This window comes from Phaenicophaeus curvirostris, chromosome 13, assembly GCF_032191515.1.
Source record: "Phaenicophaeus curvirostris isolate KB17595 chromosome 13, BPBGC_Pcur_1.0, whole genome shotgun sequence".
NCBI classification, from domain to species: domain Eukaryota; kingdom Metazoa; phylum Chordata; class Aves; order Cuculiformes; family Cuculidae; genus Phaenicophaeus; species Phaenicophaeus curvirostris.
The window spans coordinates 8427751-8447062 of NC_091404.1; the positions used below are offsets into that span (position 1 = coordinate 8427751).

The 19312-nt window shown below is 40.2% G+C and overlaps 1 protein-coding gene across 15 annotated transcripts in view; it reads left to right on the forward strand.

The window, feature by feature from the left end:
- IL1RAPL2 (interleukin 1 receptor accessory protein like 2) overlaps positions 1–19312 on the forward strand; it is a 389872-nt gene that overhangs the window by 224224 nt on the left and 146336 nt on the right. For all 15 annotated transcript variants that reach the window (XM_069867567.1, XM_069867568.1, XM_069867574.1 and 12 more), the window contains 2 exons: positions 6568–6754; positions 12234–12387. In XM_069867567.1, coding sequence (XP_069723668.1) covers positions 6568–6754; positions 12234–12387 — 341 coding nt within the window. The remainder of the gene's footprint in view (positions 1–6567; positions 6755–12233; positions 12388–19312) is intronic.

Consider the following 19312-nt stretch of genomic DNA (forward strand, 5'->3'; position numbering starts at 1 on the left):
TGATGGGAAGCTGCAGGAACAGTCAGGCATCAAGCTGAAATGTCCATGTTGCTCTGACTTCCCTATTGCAGCAGCAGGCACTAGGATGAGAATAATGTGTACCCTTCAGTTTTCCTAATGGTAAAATCCCAGCTGTAGATACATTTAAAATGACTGGCATTACCTTCTAGTCCCAACAGACTGTCATAGCAAAAGCTCCTTGTGCTGTAGTGCATCAGTAACATTTTGGCTCACTGTCACTGGTTGCTTGTGGCAGAAGTGCTTTCCCTAGTGGGCTTCAAACCTTGCCTGGTGGAGAAAAAGGATGCAAAATGGAGTGACTGCTTCCTCGTCCAGTCAAATTTGCTAGCAGGAGCCCTGTTACTGAGATGTTGTTTAGCCATCGTCAGTCACTTCCTTTCCAACATAGCAGAGAGTTTTCATTCTTTTCTCTTCTCCAAATAACAATGGAAGAGAATGTGCTTACCCAGGTACTACTTCTGTTTGAACTCATATCAAGCCAGCTGAACCTGTTGTCAATAGACAATGTTGTATGTCTCCTGTGAGTGGACACACAAAGGGAAGGTTTCCTGAGGAAATCCATGATGCCTGAAGTACAGCCAGAAGTTCTGAAGTGACAGAACCAGGAGTTAAACTGATATTTGGTAAGTGATCCTGCAGGATGATATCTTCTTTTCTGGCAAATGCTTAAGGGAAGACACAGCCAGGAGGACTCAGCTGCAGGACTCAAACAGCTCTGATTTCAGATTGGCATAAAGATATTCACTTGATGTTTCTCAATGACAGCATTCCTGTATACTCTATGAGATAATAGCCGATCCGGTGGTTTTCATGCTCAGTTGCCCATATACAAACTGGGAGGGGCTTGCCTTTCCTCATTGCCTCTACAAATTGGACTTACATGCATGAGGAAGGATGTGCTCCATAGGTTTTGTTCCAGGAGGCAACAAAATCAGTGAGGTTTACAATGCAGACAAGTCTGATGGGTGTCCTGAATACAGACTTTTGTTTTGCGTGCTACATGTTGAATAATAAAAGAGCATAGAGAAGTAGATACACTAATTCACCCACTGTGTGGGCTGGAAGAAGTAAAGGCAAAAGTGCTCTCAGAAACAAGGTATTGCAAATAGAAAATTATTGGAAAGGGATTTCTTAATACTTTCCTGGGAGCAGTTGTCCCTGTGCCTCAGATTTATGTAGTTCGTAATGGGGGCTTTTAAGTAAGACAGTATAATTTAACAGTAATATCCATAGTTCTAATAGAAAATTATTAGGAAATAAATGAAAAGGGCTTAGTCATTTGCAGTAGCAAACTTCAGGGCAACTTGCTGCCTTGTAATTCTTAAGGGCAAGGAAGAAATTTTCCCTAGAGCAAACCCAGCCAATTACGGGATTTCTTCTGCTGGAACAGGATGTGCTGAAGCTGCTAGAGACCAGATAGTTCATGAACTTAGGTGTGATATGCTGAGATAACTTGGTATTCTTTTGGCTTCTGTGTTTCTTCTGTGTTTCTTCTGTGTTCTGTATTATATTTTCATATATTCCTTTCTAATAACTAACTTTTTTTAAGACTTTAAGAAAAAGACCCCAAAACAAGAAACACTGTTCACCTGTGTGATTCAACTTAAATACTAGGAGATTTTCCCTTTGTGTCTGAGTAGTCCCTGTGGGAATGACAAACCGACAATTTGTTTGTTTTTAAATTGCTTCTGTCACGATGCAGAGGTCAGCAGGACCAGTGCATGTTCATGTGAAAAAAAAAAAAAGAAATAGAAAAGAAATAGCTCCTCCTGACCCTTAACCATGTGTGAATCAGACTGGTCGTCACTTGCTGTTCTCAGAGAGACTTAAGGAATACGATACTGGAGATTATCCCTGAATTTTCAAATCCTGGCCTTGCTATTATGGGCTGTGTCACTGACTGTACTAGGTACATCCTGATATTTTTGTGTCACATTTCCCTCTTAGTAAGGATGTTAGCTGCAGTCCAACTTTAACTTAAACTTAGATCTAGGCTTTGGTGTGAGATGCCACTGTGAGATGCTTTACCAAACTGACAGATCAGAACATCTTTTCTTCTCTGTCCCAGTATCCAGGAAAGCTGAAGATTCCCTAAATAGGGCTAAACTCACAGTGAAGAGTACAGGTCTTGCTTTTGAGACCCTCTGGTGAGAAACTATATTCGTGATGGTTAATGTGGGGAGACATCCCTTGATATCTGTTTTTCAAAACGTCATTAGTGTTAGCCTTTTAAAATTACCTTTCAGGGACTTTGCTCAGAAGTTGTTTCTTTTAAATAATGATGGTAGAGCCTTTCTTTATTGTAAAACATGGGCCTCTGGGACATGTAGTATGTTTTAGTCAAGCTCAAATTTTCATCTTGTTGCTAGTGAGTCTTTTGTAGTGATTGAATCTTAGGACAAAAGAAGTACAGAAAGAATAAAAGTTCTTAAAGAGTGATGGATTAACTTGAAGGGAATGGGGTACCTCTATCTGGATTCACAATACAAGTCTTTTTTGTTGGATCAAAGGAAGAAGTGATAATGCAAGAGCATTGGATTTGTAACACTGTGCTATTTTAGCACTTCTTTTTCTGAGATTGTTCTTTCATGATCTTGTTTTCTTTTACTAGTGGGATCTTGAGAGCTACTCAGACATGAAAGGACAGGTAACATGGGATTTGGATTTCTCCTTATCATGCATAGAAACTGGTATTAGAATTACAGTTATAAGAGCAATGAGGAAGCAAAATACAAGACAGGAATGTTTTGAGTTGTGCCAAGGACAGGTACCTCACAAACAAGCTGCAGAATCACTGCACCTCTTGGTCAATGGTTTATGGAGCGAGTACAGCAGTTCCAGCCATTTGTTGATTTGTTTATCTTTGGGCATTGCTCTCTCACTTGAAAAATTGATAACAAGAAAAAGAAATCAAGAACTTCGAAGGAATAAATTTATAAAATTCTTATGGAGAAAGAGGAAAACAATCAAATACTTAATTAGGTCTGAAAGCTAATAACATAGGACGTTCTTATAGCAGCTGGTAGTGAATCTGGGTGTGCACTAATTGCTACGGACCTTCAGATGGTCAAAGATGGTTTATGGTGTAGTTATTGCTATTATTGCTTTAAGCAAGCAAAGATGAATGTAAGCGTTGGCGTATATAGTCCTACAATCAGTATTTCAATAAGACAGTGAAAATCTCATTAGAACAGCTAGAGAGGTCAGCACAGACCTATCACCTGCTCAGAGGAGTGAGTGAGAAAATCCATCCCATCCTAGGGAACAGCTTCCCTAGCACAGGGAGGAATAGCTCACATCTTCTACAGACTTTGGCTCCCTGACTTCTGCCTCAAAAGTGAGAAAAACAGTAAGGCTGATCAAACTGCTGTTTCCTTTTGCACATGACTGAAATAGAGCTGTTTTCCCCAAACTGACTAGGTTACAGGAAGGCTGCTGCTTCATTCACTTGAATTCCTGCAGAAGTTGACCTTTTCTAAATTACCAGCAGCAGCACTAATGTGAGTGGCTGGGGAAGAAGCATTCACAAAGCTATTCACAAAGTCTATTGCTGTTGACTTAGGGAGAGCTTTCTTCATCATCACCCTGAAAAGCTTTATTGTCTTGGTCATGGAGTGTGGACAAAAGGGGTAGTGCTCACCAGGCTCTTAGTTTTCTCAATTCTACTCAATTCTAATTGTAACTAATGAAAGGAATACTACATTTTTAGGTCGGGATTCCATGAAGCATTTTAAATAGAAGTAGCCTCCAGCACTGTTCAAAATACAATCTAAATAATGCAAGATTGTTAGCAGAAAATACAGCACTATTAAATAACACCAAGTAATGGACAACTATTCAAAGTCGTTATTCTGGAATAGCCTGGATCGTTATTACTGAGCACATGTGACCTTACTTGCACATAGTTATACTCCTTATTTACACTCACTAGTAGTCATAGTCATTCAGGAAAGTTAAATAATCATTATTGCTTAATTGCTATTGATTATACTGAGTGGTTGTATGCATACTTTGTGGATTTTCAGTGCTGTATTAGGGAATATTGAAACTTTCCAAATATGTTTTGTTTTCTTCCTACAAAAAAAAGGTGACCCTTTTCAAAAGCTAATACTTAGAAATCACGCAAGTATTTCTGAAAAGACCACACAAAGTGATGCATTTTTTCCAGTCCAGAGAACTTTTGTTTCAGGTAAAATAACACATTTTGTACGGTTTGTGAGGATGAGACTTTTCATAGCCTCTCAACTGAAACACATCACTGAACGGCAAAGTAAGCATTTTCACTCTGAGGTGAAGAACAGAGAAAATATCCACCAATTTTACTACGTAAATGTACAGGTGGCATTTTGAAGAGAAGGGCGTAGGAAGGGGGAAGGCTGTGGTTCTGCTGAACACATAACATTGCTGAAGATGGGAGATTTCTGAAGATTGCCTGTTGCTTTGCCTTCCAAATACCTCTTTCTGCAGATACCAGCTCATGGCACACCTTTGACAAGAAGCCATTTGCACAATGTTTTGTCAGCGCTTGTTAAGCATGGAGCTTAGTGCCCTGATGAAGTGTCTCTGTGGACCTTTATATTTTCTTTCTAACTTCAGGCTCGCTTGACAGGATGACATGTTGCTGAAACATTGCGTAAGGAAAGATTTGTTATGGCGCATGTTGGATAATTGTTATTTTTTTTATACATTAAAAGCACTGTCATGAGTCTAACTGGAGGGGGTAAACAGCCAGTATTGTTGCTGTTGGGGTTTGACCAATGGATCACTCTCAAGTGCACAGGGCAGTTTTGGTCTCCCATGCCACCCTCTTGCCTCAGCTAAACCAGAGCTGCGATGGAAGGGGCAGTGGTGATGCGGAAATATCCCCTGCAAGAGGTCTCCACAACTCCCGTTGATGGGAGGAACCACCCAGCATGTCGGCTTGACTCCAGACTTTTTTGGTTGTGGCGCAGTCAATTAAAATGACAAAATGATGCATGATAGGAGGAAGAGCCTCATTATGTTGTCGCTTGTACTTTGTAGTTTGCATTTAAAGTTTGCCATCACACCTAATGAAGGGTGTAAGCTGACAGTCTGGGTTGCAACGATCCTCTGCAAAGTGCAAATGTGTCACAGTAATACCACGATGAACACCAGTTTGGGTTTTTTTAATTGTATGTCTGATAGCTCTGTTAAAGATGCGAGTCTGAAGGAATTTAATTTAGTGCTGTTTTCATCATTATGAGGCACGGGATTTATTCTACCCTGATATTAAAAAAGAACCAGGTGTAGCTTGTGATCTGCACATCTGGATTTAACTCTGTCCGGGTTCTTTGGTGATAGAGCAGGCGATGGTTTGAAGGGCTGAGGAATTAGGTTTTTCAAGGCTTTAAGGCACAAGTGTATCCACGTAACCACCAGCCCAACGTCTTGCCTATCTGCCCTGGTGCCGATGGGCAGGCACTGGCTTTGGGGCTGCAGGATCCCCTCTGCAGAGGGCTGAGGGGCTGCCCCTGGCTGGACACGGCTTGTTCCAGTTGCTCCACCGTAGGGCATGGCTGAGCCCCTCAGGAAAGGGCAAAAGGCTGCCAGGCAGGGAGGGGAGGAGAAGCTCCAGGTCCTGGCAGAGACTCCCTTGAGGCTGTGGAGGAACCTTGGAGGAGCTGGTTTTCCCAACAGAAGCTGCATCCATAGAGGGCCCTTGGTGGAGAAGGGGAATGTGTGAGGAGGAAGGGGTGGTAGATAGGAGCTTTTACGGACAGACACAACCTCTCCTTCCCCAGCCCACAACACCTGGGGAGGGAGAATTAAAGGAAGAAAAAATTGAAGTGAGGGGAATGTTGGTTAGATGGGTTTTTTTGTCTTTCTCACCATCCAAATCTATTTTAATTTGCAAAAATATTTTTATCCAAGTTTAGTCTGTTTTGCCTGGTGGTAATTGCTAAGTGATGTCCTTGCCTTTGTGTTAACCCATGTGCTTTTAAATCTTATTTTGTCATTCCCATCTTGTTGAGGGGGACTGAGAGAGCAGCTGGGTGGGTGGCTGCCAGCTAGTCCATGTTGACCCACCACAATAACACATGCTGTAGGATTTCATATCACAGTTCCTTTGTGGGGAGGAATTCTTCCTTCACGATGTGCTTGAACATCCAGTATGCAACCTTTCTTCTCAAATGTGTAGCACTGTGTAGTAGAGTAAAATCTCTGGAGGTGGGAGAGAAGGAGGAGTGTGTGTAACACGTAGAGGAAATGGGACAGTGTATCCTGACCAACATTTGAGATGCCAACAGGTTCCTGAGTTCTTAGACTTTCAAGCTGGAAAGGCCTGCTGTGCTGGGTTAGATCACTTGTCAACAAAATTTCTTAAGGCTTCTTCATAATAAATCAGAAATGAGCCTTTATGTATTCTAGTAATTCCTCTGTGCCGAAAATTTACAGCATGACAGTCACTATTTGAATGGCTGCAGCATTTGTGAAGATGAGAGCTTAACTAAGAAACTTACTGTGCTGCAACAAACATGGTAAAAAGGATTTAGGATAAATGAAAGAATTTTTCTGCCCCTGCAGAAACTCAACATATTGCATGAAGGTGTCCATGTCCTTGACGGTAGCTGAGAATGAATCTGGGCTTTGCTACAACAGCAAGATCAGATATCTGGAAAAATCAGAAGTCACTAAGAGGAAGACAATTTCCTGTCCTGATATTGAGGATTACAAAACAGCCGGTCAAGAGCCAGATGTGGTGTGGTACAAGGTAACTATTGCTGTCTTATTGCTGTTGTGCTGAAACTGTACAAAACTTCCACTGTCTGTGGCATAGAGATGGCCTTTTCTGAGCCTGCAGTGTTTTGTGACTGATCTGGAGGATACTCTTCTAATATAACAGAAGTAGTACTTAAGTACAGGCAAAACTACCTAGTATAGTCATTGTCCAATGGAAATCATCATCAATGAGGGTGTTCTGTGCAGGAGGTCACATGATTTTTCTAACAGCATTACCGTGTTCCCAAACCACTGTGCCTCTGTACCCGTTTCCACCTTGGTGGGATGTCTCCCTACCTGATACTGTAGTAGATACAAAGGGAGGCGACCTGCAATGGACCCAAAGGTTTGTCAGCACCACCGGCTTCAACAGTGCTACCCAGTTCATTTTTATGAAGTCTGTTGGGTAATTTCATCAAGGCTTGTTAATTTTTACCAAAGTCTGCTGGGTGGTTTTACAGAGATGCATTTACTTCTGCGCTGAGGTTCACTGAGTCATTTTACTGAGGTCGTTAATTTTACTGAGGTCTGTTAGATGCTTTTACTACTTGGCAGGTAACTCAGCTGGCTATACCTTCTCCAGGGCCTGTCAAATATCACACACCACTTTCAGCAGGAAATGTATTGGTGATGTGTTTCTGTAGCTCCCCAAGAAAACAGGAAAATAGGTTGACAGGCAGACATCAGGTACCAAGACCATAACAAGGTCTGTCAAATTTCACACATTGTCTGGACTTGGACCAAGGTGTGATATTTGAAAAGCCCTCGGGTTTGAGTTGCTGCAAGAAAGAATGGAGATGAATAGAGAGTTGAAGAGTCAGAGTGAACAAGAAATAGTTGGGCAAGAGAAAGAGCTCAGTGAGGTCTATGGAAAATAGAGTTTGGATTATAGGAATAAAGGTAGAATGAGTTTAGGATAAGCTTGGTTCAGGTAATGAATCCTAAATTTAGAGAGTGCATGATTTGACAACGTTAATAACATTTTTCAAAGATAGTTGTTTTGTGTGAAATATGTGCAGAACTGCAGATTTTTTTCCTTCCCTAGCAGGTTGGATCAGAAAAGAGCAATTATAAAAGTTGTCATCTGCTTCTATTTTTTGCAGAAATCTCACATGTTATAGTAACAACACGTGTGCCATACCCCACTGTTAGTATAAACAAAGCTTTTCTTTCAGCCCTTGAAGCTGTTTCTCTCAGCATTTTGGGTAGATATCTTTATTACTGTTCATACAAAACCGAATATGTGTATTTTAAGTCTGAAATCTTTGAGAAAAGGGGGGCACCAGAGAGAAGCTGTTTCTTGCCCTGCATACCTAGATATTACTGAACACCAAATCACAAGAGCACATTGCAAAACTGGTCTGGCAGGAATAATCTTTAGTTGTTATGGAGCAGGAATCAGTCTAAGGAAGATGCAGGTACAACCCCACATCAATGATGTTTTGTGCTGATCAAGAAGGAGAATGGAAGGGTCTTTTTTCCATATACCCCCATGTGTTATCTAGGTTGCACACCCAGTTGTGTGACACCAGGCTGGAGTGTGACACCTGACAGACGAGTCATCACCATGGTGAAGTTGAACAGAATTGATGTGGCTTGATGATAACGATGAGACAACTGAATTTTACAGCCTTTAGTCTGATTTGGTAATGCTTTAGACTTTATGATATGACTTTAGCGGAGTAACCTACTACATATACCTCCTTATCTGTAATTAACAGTTAGGTGCTATCGGTTCAGTTCTTAGATGACACCTTTGTTCTCTGAACTTGAACCAGGAAGCTCATTAATGTGGAATGTCAATATTAATGTTAGACAGAAGGTATACATGTCAGGTTATCCCTTGAAACTTATTCCCGAAACAGGGATTTGAAAAAATATTCTAGAGGCTATTACACTAGTAACTTAATAGAAGTATGCGTATTCAAAAGAGTAGAAGTCCAGTTTCTAGAAAACATACAGTTGCTTAGATTTCAAAGTAGTATCATGAGTATTGGGTTAACCCCTACAAACTGCAATCTTAAGATCAAGCTGTATGAGGCAATGTGTGTAACAAAACTCAGGTTCCTTCTCCCAAAGAATAATGTAAAGCAATATTCTGCTCTAGGAACTGACCCTCACTTTCTGAAGCAGTCATCTGTTCCCTGTCAAAGCACACTGGATCCTCAAGTTTTTCCCCTCTACCTTTGTGATTGAGTTTGACATGAACATGAAGGTGTAATGAGCCATCTTCTTGTGTAAATGTGCTACAGAGGCACTGAGACAATTTCTTTTCCTTATGCTGAGATATTTAGAGAAGATTTTTATCTAGGGATGGAGCATAAGTTGTACAAAATAGAGAAGTAGATAAATATATGGAAGGCCTCAAGATTTCTTCTTTATACCTTTAGCTGAAAAGAGAAATCCTTGTATTCATAAGAACCTGCCAGTTTTCTGGTAGTCAGGGATTTCAGGGTTGTGACTAATGAAAAACCATCAGACAGGACAGTGATAGTGTAAGCCCACTCCATGCAGGACTCGACCTGCCTTCCAGAAGGCCTCTCTTGTGTGGAAGGATTAATGAATCTGAGCCAACAATAACATCAATTTACAGGGAGTTAACTGTAATTTAAACATGCTCTTAAAATAATTATGCCTAAGTAGATTTCCACATGCACACCCAATAAGTAAAGAAACATTAGCTATGAGGATTTGCTTTAACAGTCATATGAACTTCACTTCTGGCTAGAATTACACTGCATGAAATATTTATTTTTAAAGATTTCCACAAGTAATCCTATTGATACACACAGAACACCGTTATGCCTCTTAGAACTATCTTGACAAGAAGCGTAAGAACTTTTTTTTAAGGAAATGTATGTGTCAAGGCATGCTTGAATGAATGGGATTTAACAAGAGCAGTTTCATGAAAAATCAGCTGGCAGAGAAAAAGGTATGTTACATCTAGAATGCAGAGTCTTAATCCATTTCCATCATCTCTTTTCTACTACTGGATTGAAGGAAGGGCTGTGAAAAAAATTAAAATGTCAGATGAAGGACAGGGTTTCTAGATACCCTGTTAAAGGAAAAAAAAAAGTTATTGAGGTGGTGCAGTTTAAATTTCAAGGAAGAGAGAAAGAAGCATAACAAAGCACAACTTATTTATTGGATAAAAAAGAAACATAACATTAAAGATATCTAAGGAGAGTAAACAGGCTAGAAAAAGGAACTTTCAGATTTTCTAGCAGGTAAGCATAGTGCAAAAGCAGAAAAGAGCAATTAATTGGTTAAATGAGTAACAGTCATACAATTGAGTGCTTACCTTTTAGAGAAATTAGCAGATCTCTGACGGTAAAATCTAGATTGTTTTCACAGCACGAAGACTAGTTAGATTTTTTTTAAATTGGTTTGCTTCTTGGCCATTTTTGTTCCTTAAAATACAAATTATTGTGATTTCCCAGTTTCTCTCCTTTTTTTGCTATTAGTTTTGTGTATTTAATTAGTCTGTGAAAAGCAGGCAGCATAAAGCAAGCACTTTCAGTATATGCTTAGAAAGCCTGCATAGTCAGTTGAAGAAAGATTAATTAGCTAAAGTTTGGGAAAGAAAAGCTTATAAATAATTTTTAATATGAAATGTTTTAAGTAGATACAAAAAGAAACAATTGGGAAATTTGTGGTGCAATTCCAACAGAACAGTTCCTCTCTGTAAAACCACAATAGAAGAAACACAGTTGCAAAGGTCTCACCCTTCTTATTACAAACATGTAGTATATAAAAATATAAAGTGTATGAATATTTATCTTCAATCTCTTCGCTCCCATACTTTTTAAAATAAAATAGGGAATGTAAAACTGGTAACATAAGATAGGACCTTTCAGTTTTGCACTGAAAAGGTGCGCATCTGATATAGACTTACTTTGTGTATTTTGGGAATTGTGTTCTTTCTAAATTAGGATTGAATAAAACTGAATCATATTCTTTGCCCAGTGTTCATATTTAGTTGCTGCAAGTAGGTGATCGATGTACCTTTAAATAGAACTAAAAAATTGAGTGCAAATCAGAAAGAATGTAATGGCATTTTCCGTCTCACAGTCCTGTCTTATTTTTTTATTATTATCCTTTAATTTAGAATCTGACATTGTGGATTTGCAATGTGTATGGAATCCCATGAAAAAATTATATATATGTCATTCTGATCTCTTGCTGTCATCTGATATATTTGCACGTCAGCGTGTTTTCTTGTTTGGTTGTTTTCTTAAGAGAAAGCTTTGTTCTGTTTTGTTTGCTGTATTTCTGACACTACTGTTGCAGACAAGCAGAAAATGGGGCATAGGACTGGGCTATTTACAGGAATCTCTGAAGCAGCTGAGCTTGGTGTAACTGATGCAAGATTGTTAGCTGCAGTAGGAGGGCTTATTCCATGTTGCCACCTTGAGAGAGGGGCATCAAAAGTACTCGAGCCCTCTGTTGCTTTGTGTGCACTGGGTACAGAACTAGCCAGAGCCTCCAGAACTGTTGGGACTACTGAGTGTTGTAGAGAAATGCGAAAAGGGTGATTTTGTTTGCAGGCAGAGCAGGCTTGATGTTAAAGTTTTTGAGACACAACGAATATATAATCTTAAGGTACCATTTTAAAGAGACAATCAGATTGTGCCTATGCTTTTAGTACAAATCATTTCAAGAGGTATTCAATCATGAGTGCTGTTAGGGTGGAAGGTGACTGATCTGGTTGGAAGGGTGTGTTAGGTAGGTGAGAGCCTCTTCTTGCACTGTATCACAGAGAAGGACTCAAATGCTGTTCCAGTAGGAGCACAATTTATTGTTTATCTGCCAAACAGGAGCTAAGGTCTGCCTGGCAAAGTCAGTGAGAATTGCAGGCCATCCATACCATGTACTCCATTGCAGACACACACAGGAGTGGTGCTACAAAGAGCTCGGTGATGGGAAAGGCTGAATTGGAGCTCATCAGGTGCCAGAGAAGCCAGTGGTGAGAAACAAGACCATAGGGAAACCAGGCTTCCTGAATTCTATTGCTCACAAAGCTGCTGTTGTTCTGCCTGTTTTCTTCTGTTGGTAAATGGTTATAGCCTGAGACTATCTGTAAAGCCTGCCTTCAGGCTAATTCTTAACAGATGTTGCCCTGACTCCCTTCAAATAGAGATGTATTTTAATGGTCCATCCTAAAGCAGGGGTCTTGGCAGTTGTTTGTCATGAAAAAGAGAAGATACTTAACCATTGCTTCTGGGCACCACGTATTAAACATGGCCCATGTGATACAGTAGGAATTACTGAAACTTAAAAACATTTGTGTTTATCATCAAATGAATTCCAGTTTCATATGTCTATGCTTTCTGAAATTATATCTGAATTTGAATTGCAAAATATATTGAGATGGTTGTTTACTTATTTATAATACTGAAAATCTGATCAGGGAGCACCATCTTACATCACACAAGCTGGATAATTTTGGTGATGGGTTTTTTTTTCTGCAGGAATGTAAGCCAAAAATGTGGAGAAGCGTTGTAATTCAGAAGGGAAATACTCTCTTAATACAAGATGTCCAGGAGGAAGATGGAGGAAATTATACGTGTGAACTGAAGTTTGAAGGCAAGCTTATACGAAGAACAGTGCAATTGAAGGTTACTGGTAAGAACCTTTGTTATATGCCAATATTAAAAATAAAGCTTTGAGGTAATAAGAAGTGGTTTTCACATGTCAGTGAATCTATTTGATAAAAGTAAGTCCAAACCAAATCTAAACAGTAAAACAGTCCTGAACTAGGAAGAAATGGATGTCAAGATCTTATAAAATTCCGCAGAAGACTACTTCTAGCTTTTGCTCTGTACAAAACCTGGAAATCTTGGTAGAAAGCAAAAGGTAGAGCAGACCCAAGTCCTCCCTATACAGTGGAAGTAATTCAGATTCCATTTTGTCTTCAGTGCTAAACAGCGGAAGGGTTGACTGAAGCTGTAAAACAGGCTTTTGGTGAGGTATGTCCTAGAGTAAAACACAGCCGAAAGAGACATCTTGAGTCTTTAACGGGGTTTTTTTGAGTGACTCTTCATATTTTTAAACTTTGGTTTAATTTATGATGATCAACTTCTGCAGTCTGGGGTTTGCTTTTAGTGGAGTTTGTGGCCAAGAATGAAGATGGAAACATGGGGCTGTCACTGGGAAAGTAACCTGCCTGTCAGGAGGTCATACATTTTATGTTTCTGAGTCCATGTAGTAATCTGCTAGTAACAGTGTTCTTCTGTCTCTTTTTGTGAGGCAGCAGAAACGAATGGGTAAAAAAAGTGTTACCTACCAATGCATTCCTGATCTCTTTCCATTCCACTATGCAGTATGACATCTGTAATTATTACTTTGCCTTCAGTCTGTGCAACTTTGCAAGCATCTTGAAAAGGTTGACTTTTTTCAGCCTTTTCACAGAAAACTGTATAAACAAATGGTTAGATATTTTCCTGTCTGTGTTTTGACATACTGATTAAAATGGAGTCCTACTTAAAGCGATGATAAGTAGAATTCTATTCTGTTATATCAAACTGAATTAGTCCATATGATATTTCTAATATGTTCTTGAAATACAATTCTTCTCTTTGTTTTGAGTGAAATCCATTTGTCTTTTCTTTTTATGTTTTCCTCATTTAAACGGAATTCTTTTCCCTCTGTGCTAGGTTCATATATTGTGTGATTCTTTATTGTCCATTTTTGACCATGGACAGGTCTCTAAAGTATTGAGTTGACCTACCTGACCCCAGACCTGTCAAATGAAGATATAATACCTGCCTTGTGACTAGTTGCTGTTCTAGATAGCGTGCTGGTTTTCAATGAAAATATGAACCAAGTTTGACAAAGTGAAAATGAGATGCATATAATTCAGTTCCCCGTGATGGATATTCTTGAGATAACAGGGACTCTGTGCTTTCCCCCTCATCACAACCTTGCTAGAACTCATGCCTTCTCTTCATCATCTGAACAGTGTGGTACATTCATCCTTCACAATTTAATAAATTTGTCCTGAACTAACTATACTATGTATTACAGCTAGCGGCTTTATTAAAATGCTTATGACCTGAATTATTAAAAGTATAAATATGGAATGTGCAAGTGTTTTTGGTTTTGCAAATGCTTGAGAACCAGAAGATTTTGCCCTTATAATTTGGCCCTCTCAGCCCCTCCTTGAAACATAGATACTCCTGTCCCTTAATGAGCTTTGTGGCCCTTCACAGACTCAATTCCATTATGCCCACATGTTTCTCATAGTGGGATTGGTGTTGCTCTAGGTCACATAATTCACCTGCCTGGAAACGGAGTCCTTATTAAAATACTGTACCAGGAGGAGCCAGGATGGGACCAGGGTTTGGACCGCTGAACCTGCTGGAGTCATAGCTGGAAACGGAAAGTCATCAGTGAGAAAGGCAAAGAGCTACTAGTAGTGTTAGTAGATGAGCAGAGCACAGAAACAAGTAAATGGCATTTGTAGAATGGCGGATGGACTCCACAAGGAAAGCTGTACGTGGCAGCATTGTTCTATGGCTTCGATGGTTATGTACAGGCAGGTGTGACTAAGATGATAAAAGGCTTCAGAAGCTCACTCTGTGGCGTTGTAAGGAAAAAGCTTGGAGCCTAGAATATATTTGAAAAATATTTTGACACAAAGTATTTATAGGGAGGAAATTCTGAGCTACAATATAGCACTAATGAGCAGTGCCTCAATCTTGGTGTTTGGGTGCATTTAACAATAATAGATTGTCAACAAAACGCTTTTTCATCACTAGTTCTTCATGGGTTTGTTATATTATGCAGACAGATGTGAAACAAGTCTTGTCAGCATTTTCTGCTGAAGAAACACAACAGTGTTATCTCTTAGCAAGTAACATGTAACCCTTCATTCTATGTAAAATAATATATATATACATACATACTCTCATTTTCATTTTGCTTCTTGGTCCTTTTGTCGTGGACAAACAAGTCCACAAGACTACCAACTGTGATCCAGGATTCTAAAACCCAAAAATGTAACAGAAACTTGGTTTTTATTTAGATAATGAAATAGAGTGGACACAGAGAAAAAAAAAGAACATACTAATATAAAGTTACAGATAATAAAAAATATCAAAATTTGTTTTTTAAAAAAATCACAAATATACAGGAATATCAGAAGTCATAAGAATTGTAATTAGTATTGTTATGACATGATTGAGAGCTGCCCTGCAGAGAAGGACTTGGGGTTGCTGGTCGATGAGAAGCTTGACATGAGCCGGCAATGCATGCTCACGGCTCAGAAGGCCACCCGTATCCATCCCTCTGTTCCTCTCCTGTGAGACCTCATCTGGAGTATTGTGTCCAGCTCTGGAATCCTCAACGGAAGAAGGATATGGTACTGTTGGAACGGGTCCAAAGAAGGGCTACAAAAATGATCCGAGGGCTGGAGCACCTCCCATATGCGGACAGGCTGAGAGGGTTGGGCTTGTTCAGCCTGGAGAAGAGAAGGCTTCAAGGAGATCTTATAGCAGCCTTCTAGTACCTGAAAGGGGCCTACAGGAAAGCTGGAGAGGGACTACTCATAAAGGTTTGTGGTGATGGGACGAGGGGTAATGGGTATAAACTGGAGAGGGGCAGATTTAGGCTTGATGTAAGGAGGAATTTCTTCACCACGCAAGTGGTGAGACGGTGGCCCTGGTTGCCCAGGGAAGCTGTGGCTGCCCCATCCCTGGAGGTGTCCAAGGCCAGGTTGGATCAGCCTTGGGCAGCCTGATCTGGTGGGAGGTGTCTCTGCCCATGGCAGGGGGGTTGGAACTGGATGGGCTTTAAGGTCCCTTCCAACCCTAAGTATTCTATGATTCTCTGATTCTATGACAGTGTTTATTGAAGAAAAATGATACTATTTAGATAAAAAGAAAATCACAAGGAGAAAAATGCAAACATAAAAAGTGATGCTGTTTTTGAAAGGCAATTTAGAAATTCTGCTTTTCCCAACCCTACCAACCAGTTCACTCTCTTTGATACATGTTTTGATAGCTTTTGGCATGAAAAAGTGCATTTGAGAATAATAGCTGCCGTGTTTACCTGCTGCTTCAGCTCTCTTGGTTTTGGAGCACTGGTCTGTAAGGAGACAGGCTTAGAATCAGATGTAAGCAGACGTACATTGGAGGCTGGGGAAAGGGTGACCCCTCTGAGAAAGGAGCGAGTCCTGCTCCCATAGGATGGCCCAGGTGTCCCTGGGCAGATGGGGCTGGCTTGCAGGGATGTGCTTTTTCCGTGGACAGCTATGCAAGTAGAATAGGTTGCCTTGTTCTTTCCTGCACCCTATGAAAAGAGGTGATTTGTGAGTTTGTACTGGTGAATTATTTTCCAGATAATGGCAGAAGGTGGCCATCTGACCAACTTCATAAACTGCTGGTGATGGATTGGAGTGACATGTGGGAGTTACTGGACCACTCTGTCCAGCAGCCCTGTCCTTCAAGTTTCCTTCAACCTCTACTCTGTCATATTCTTCACAGGCTGCTAAAATGCCTGGCTGTTCCTAAAAGTCATTTATGCAGCAATATTTGTTTTGACCGTTGTAAATGACAAATTATTCCACATGGCTACAGGAATTGAATGATTCTGCCTGAATTCACTCTTTGCTCATAGTTTTTCAATTAAATTCTTTCAAATCTTATTACATTGCTCACTTTTCAAATTACACCTGCTGCTGTTGCTAGATTTTGATTTTGTGTTTGTGGCCCCATCCTTAGCACAAGCAGTTGGTGATTTGCTATTGTTAAGCCAAGGAGGTGAATTGGATTTTAAATGCAAATAATTAGTCACAGTCTCCAGCAGCGCTAGGGACATACAGAGACAAGCTACCATGGTGTAAGTGAGGATATGAGCTAAAAGTACATCCAGTATTTGGTGGTAGTTACTTTTCTGCATGTTTTTAATCCTCTAGACTGGGCATGCTAGTTTATATTATTTGTAATGGAGTCTAGTGACACATTGGCAGGAATCAGTGGGTGCTGATCAGTACAAATTTACACTTGCAGTAATCTCGAGTAAGTGCACTCAAAGCCTTATTAGTTTAGAGTAGATAAAGTATTATCTACAGAATCATAGGTATTACATGTTGACTGACAACATTTTCAAACAGCCACTGCAAGAAGTGTTAAGATAAATTAAAAGGTTATTTCAACTGATTTCAGATGTATTCTTTGGAATTCAGACTGTTGTAATGGATTTACTTTTATAATGCAAAATGTAAGAACTGTTATTTACTTAAAAATATGACAACAATTCATTATTATTCTATCCCAATTGCATTATGTTTTGGCACAAGCAGTTTAGTAATCTGCAATGAATTTATTAAATGCTTCAATACAGCTGAAGTACTTATCCAAAAAAAATTAGCTGTAGAAGATCACTGGGCTCTAAATATCATTGAGTAGATAGGAATTGGATATATATAAAAACAGGGCCAACATAAGGCACAGGTTAAAAAAGCAGGTGACTGAGGAATAAGAGTGGATGAACTGAGCATATTCAGCAGAGCTTTCTGCAGCAAGAGGTGCTGTACCAAGGACGTGCCTGTCACACAAAGCTCTGGTCTGTCGGGATTCCTAAGTTAGCTCTGAAGGAGCTTTACTGGCAGAGTCAGCGTGTTTGTGTGGCTTTTGGTACCAAAAGTATCTCTGACATCTCTGCCTGGTGTTGCACTTCCTAGAGAGTACAGAGTCCCTGGATTCTGATGGAGGCTGGGCACACACTCACCCTCCTGTTATTGCTTCATAGTCTAAGCTTTAGAGCCTTTTCTTTGAGGATGGGTTGAAATAGCAGTTGTTATCATTGTTTCATCAAATAAGGCAGTACCATGTCATTTAGAGCACTGTGGGGAAATAACATCCATTTGAGTTCATGTAATTTTAACATCAAAGATTATATTGCAACGTTTTGTATTTCTTAGTTTGTTTTGTCAAATGATGTCTTTTGTGAGCTGAGAGATTTTAGTTTGATTTGTGGGTGCATAATTTTTAGTAATACACAGAGCAACCAATGTATATTACTAGAATCTCTCAGCATTCCTGAAATTAGATGTTTTGATAGTTCCTATTATTTTTTGAACTTGATCTTTTAATAAAAATTAAGTAGTTATTTCATGGGGAATTTCTTGTGAAATGCCAGAATTTTCACCCAATGCAGACTATTTCCTGGCAGCACTAGACGCCTCACCTAATCCCTGGGATCTGGGAGTTGGTTGAACCGTAGGGGTATTTTCATTGCTGATTTTGACCAGTGGATCCTAGCTCCCGTCTTTCTTATTTATTTGTATTTTCAAACGTGAGTCAAATGTTCTCCCAGAAAACCTTACAAGGAAAGCCTAAAGCATCCTGTGAATTTTCCCAATGAAACAGACTGAAAACCACTCCGAGGTTAAATGTGGTGACGTGTGTGGTGGGAATTAGCCTGGCCCTCAGGATCTGCTCCTCCTTGCTTACTTGCACAGGCTGCGCTGATGGAGATGGGAAGTGTCTGCTGTACTGGGAGCTGTTTCCCATTTCCTGGAAACAGTTGCTCCTTCTACAGAGCTCTTTTTTTTCTAACTCTACATCTCCAAATGTAAAAATTGCCCCTGTTCAGGGTTCACCAGAATTATATTGCATCTAAAGTAGCGTTGAAGCTGTCATCAGCTATTGGACCTAGGAATTGCTTTTCCTTCTTTCCCATCTCTCCTGGCTTGGCAGCTTCAGCCCTTCTTTTCTCGCCATGAACAATGTTCAGTTCATTCTCGGTGCTTGGCAGCCCTCCCCACTCTTGACATATGGCCCAGGGTGCCTGTCCCCCGCTGTATCCCACGCGAGTGCTCTAGCTGGAGCTCACTCTTGGCAGGAGACGTACTGTTTCCAGCCGAAAGCCCAGCTTCTGCTCTCTGTAACTTCACAGGGTGCTGCTAGAGTGCAGTCAGAGAACATTGGCACTTTCTACTTTAGAGCCCAATTTTGTACTTAACAACCTATTTTTATCTGCGAGTCATAACTCCCTCCTGTAGTTAATAATACGTACAGCAAATCACTGTGCAAAATCCTTCTAGAGTGAGGGAAGGATAGGTGATGTTTGCACCTTGTTTCCTCGGCTGATGGCGTATCTCACACCTCGGCCTGAGGAGGATGCAGGGAGAAGGGATCTCGCTCTGTCGCTTCCCTGAGATCTGCTTGTGTGCTGCGTTGGGCTTCAAGTGTCATTCTCTAGCAGTATCATAAGGTAAGAAGTAATGATTAACTGACTAGAGCTGCTAAGCTCGAAGTATGCAATTTCAGATTTTCATGAAACAGCACGAGCAGTCAGAGTGGATAATAAGCTGGTAAGATTTTTCACAGTGGTTTATATTTCTTCTTTGATTCATGGCATTAGTACATGCTGTTGGCCAATGGACTGTATTTATAGTGGCAGAGGCAGCAGGGCCTTCTTTCCTCTAGGAAACACCTTTTAACATTTTTTTAAACAGAACTTTTACCGCTATTTGAGTCCAAAAGAGAAGAAATTAATAAAACCTAGAGAAACTGTTGGGGGAGGTGGGGCTATTTACAATACC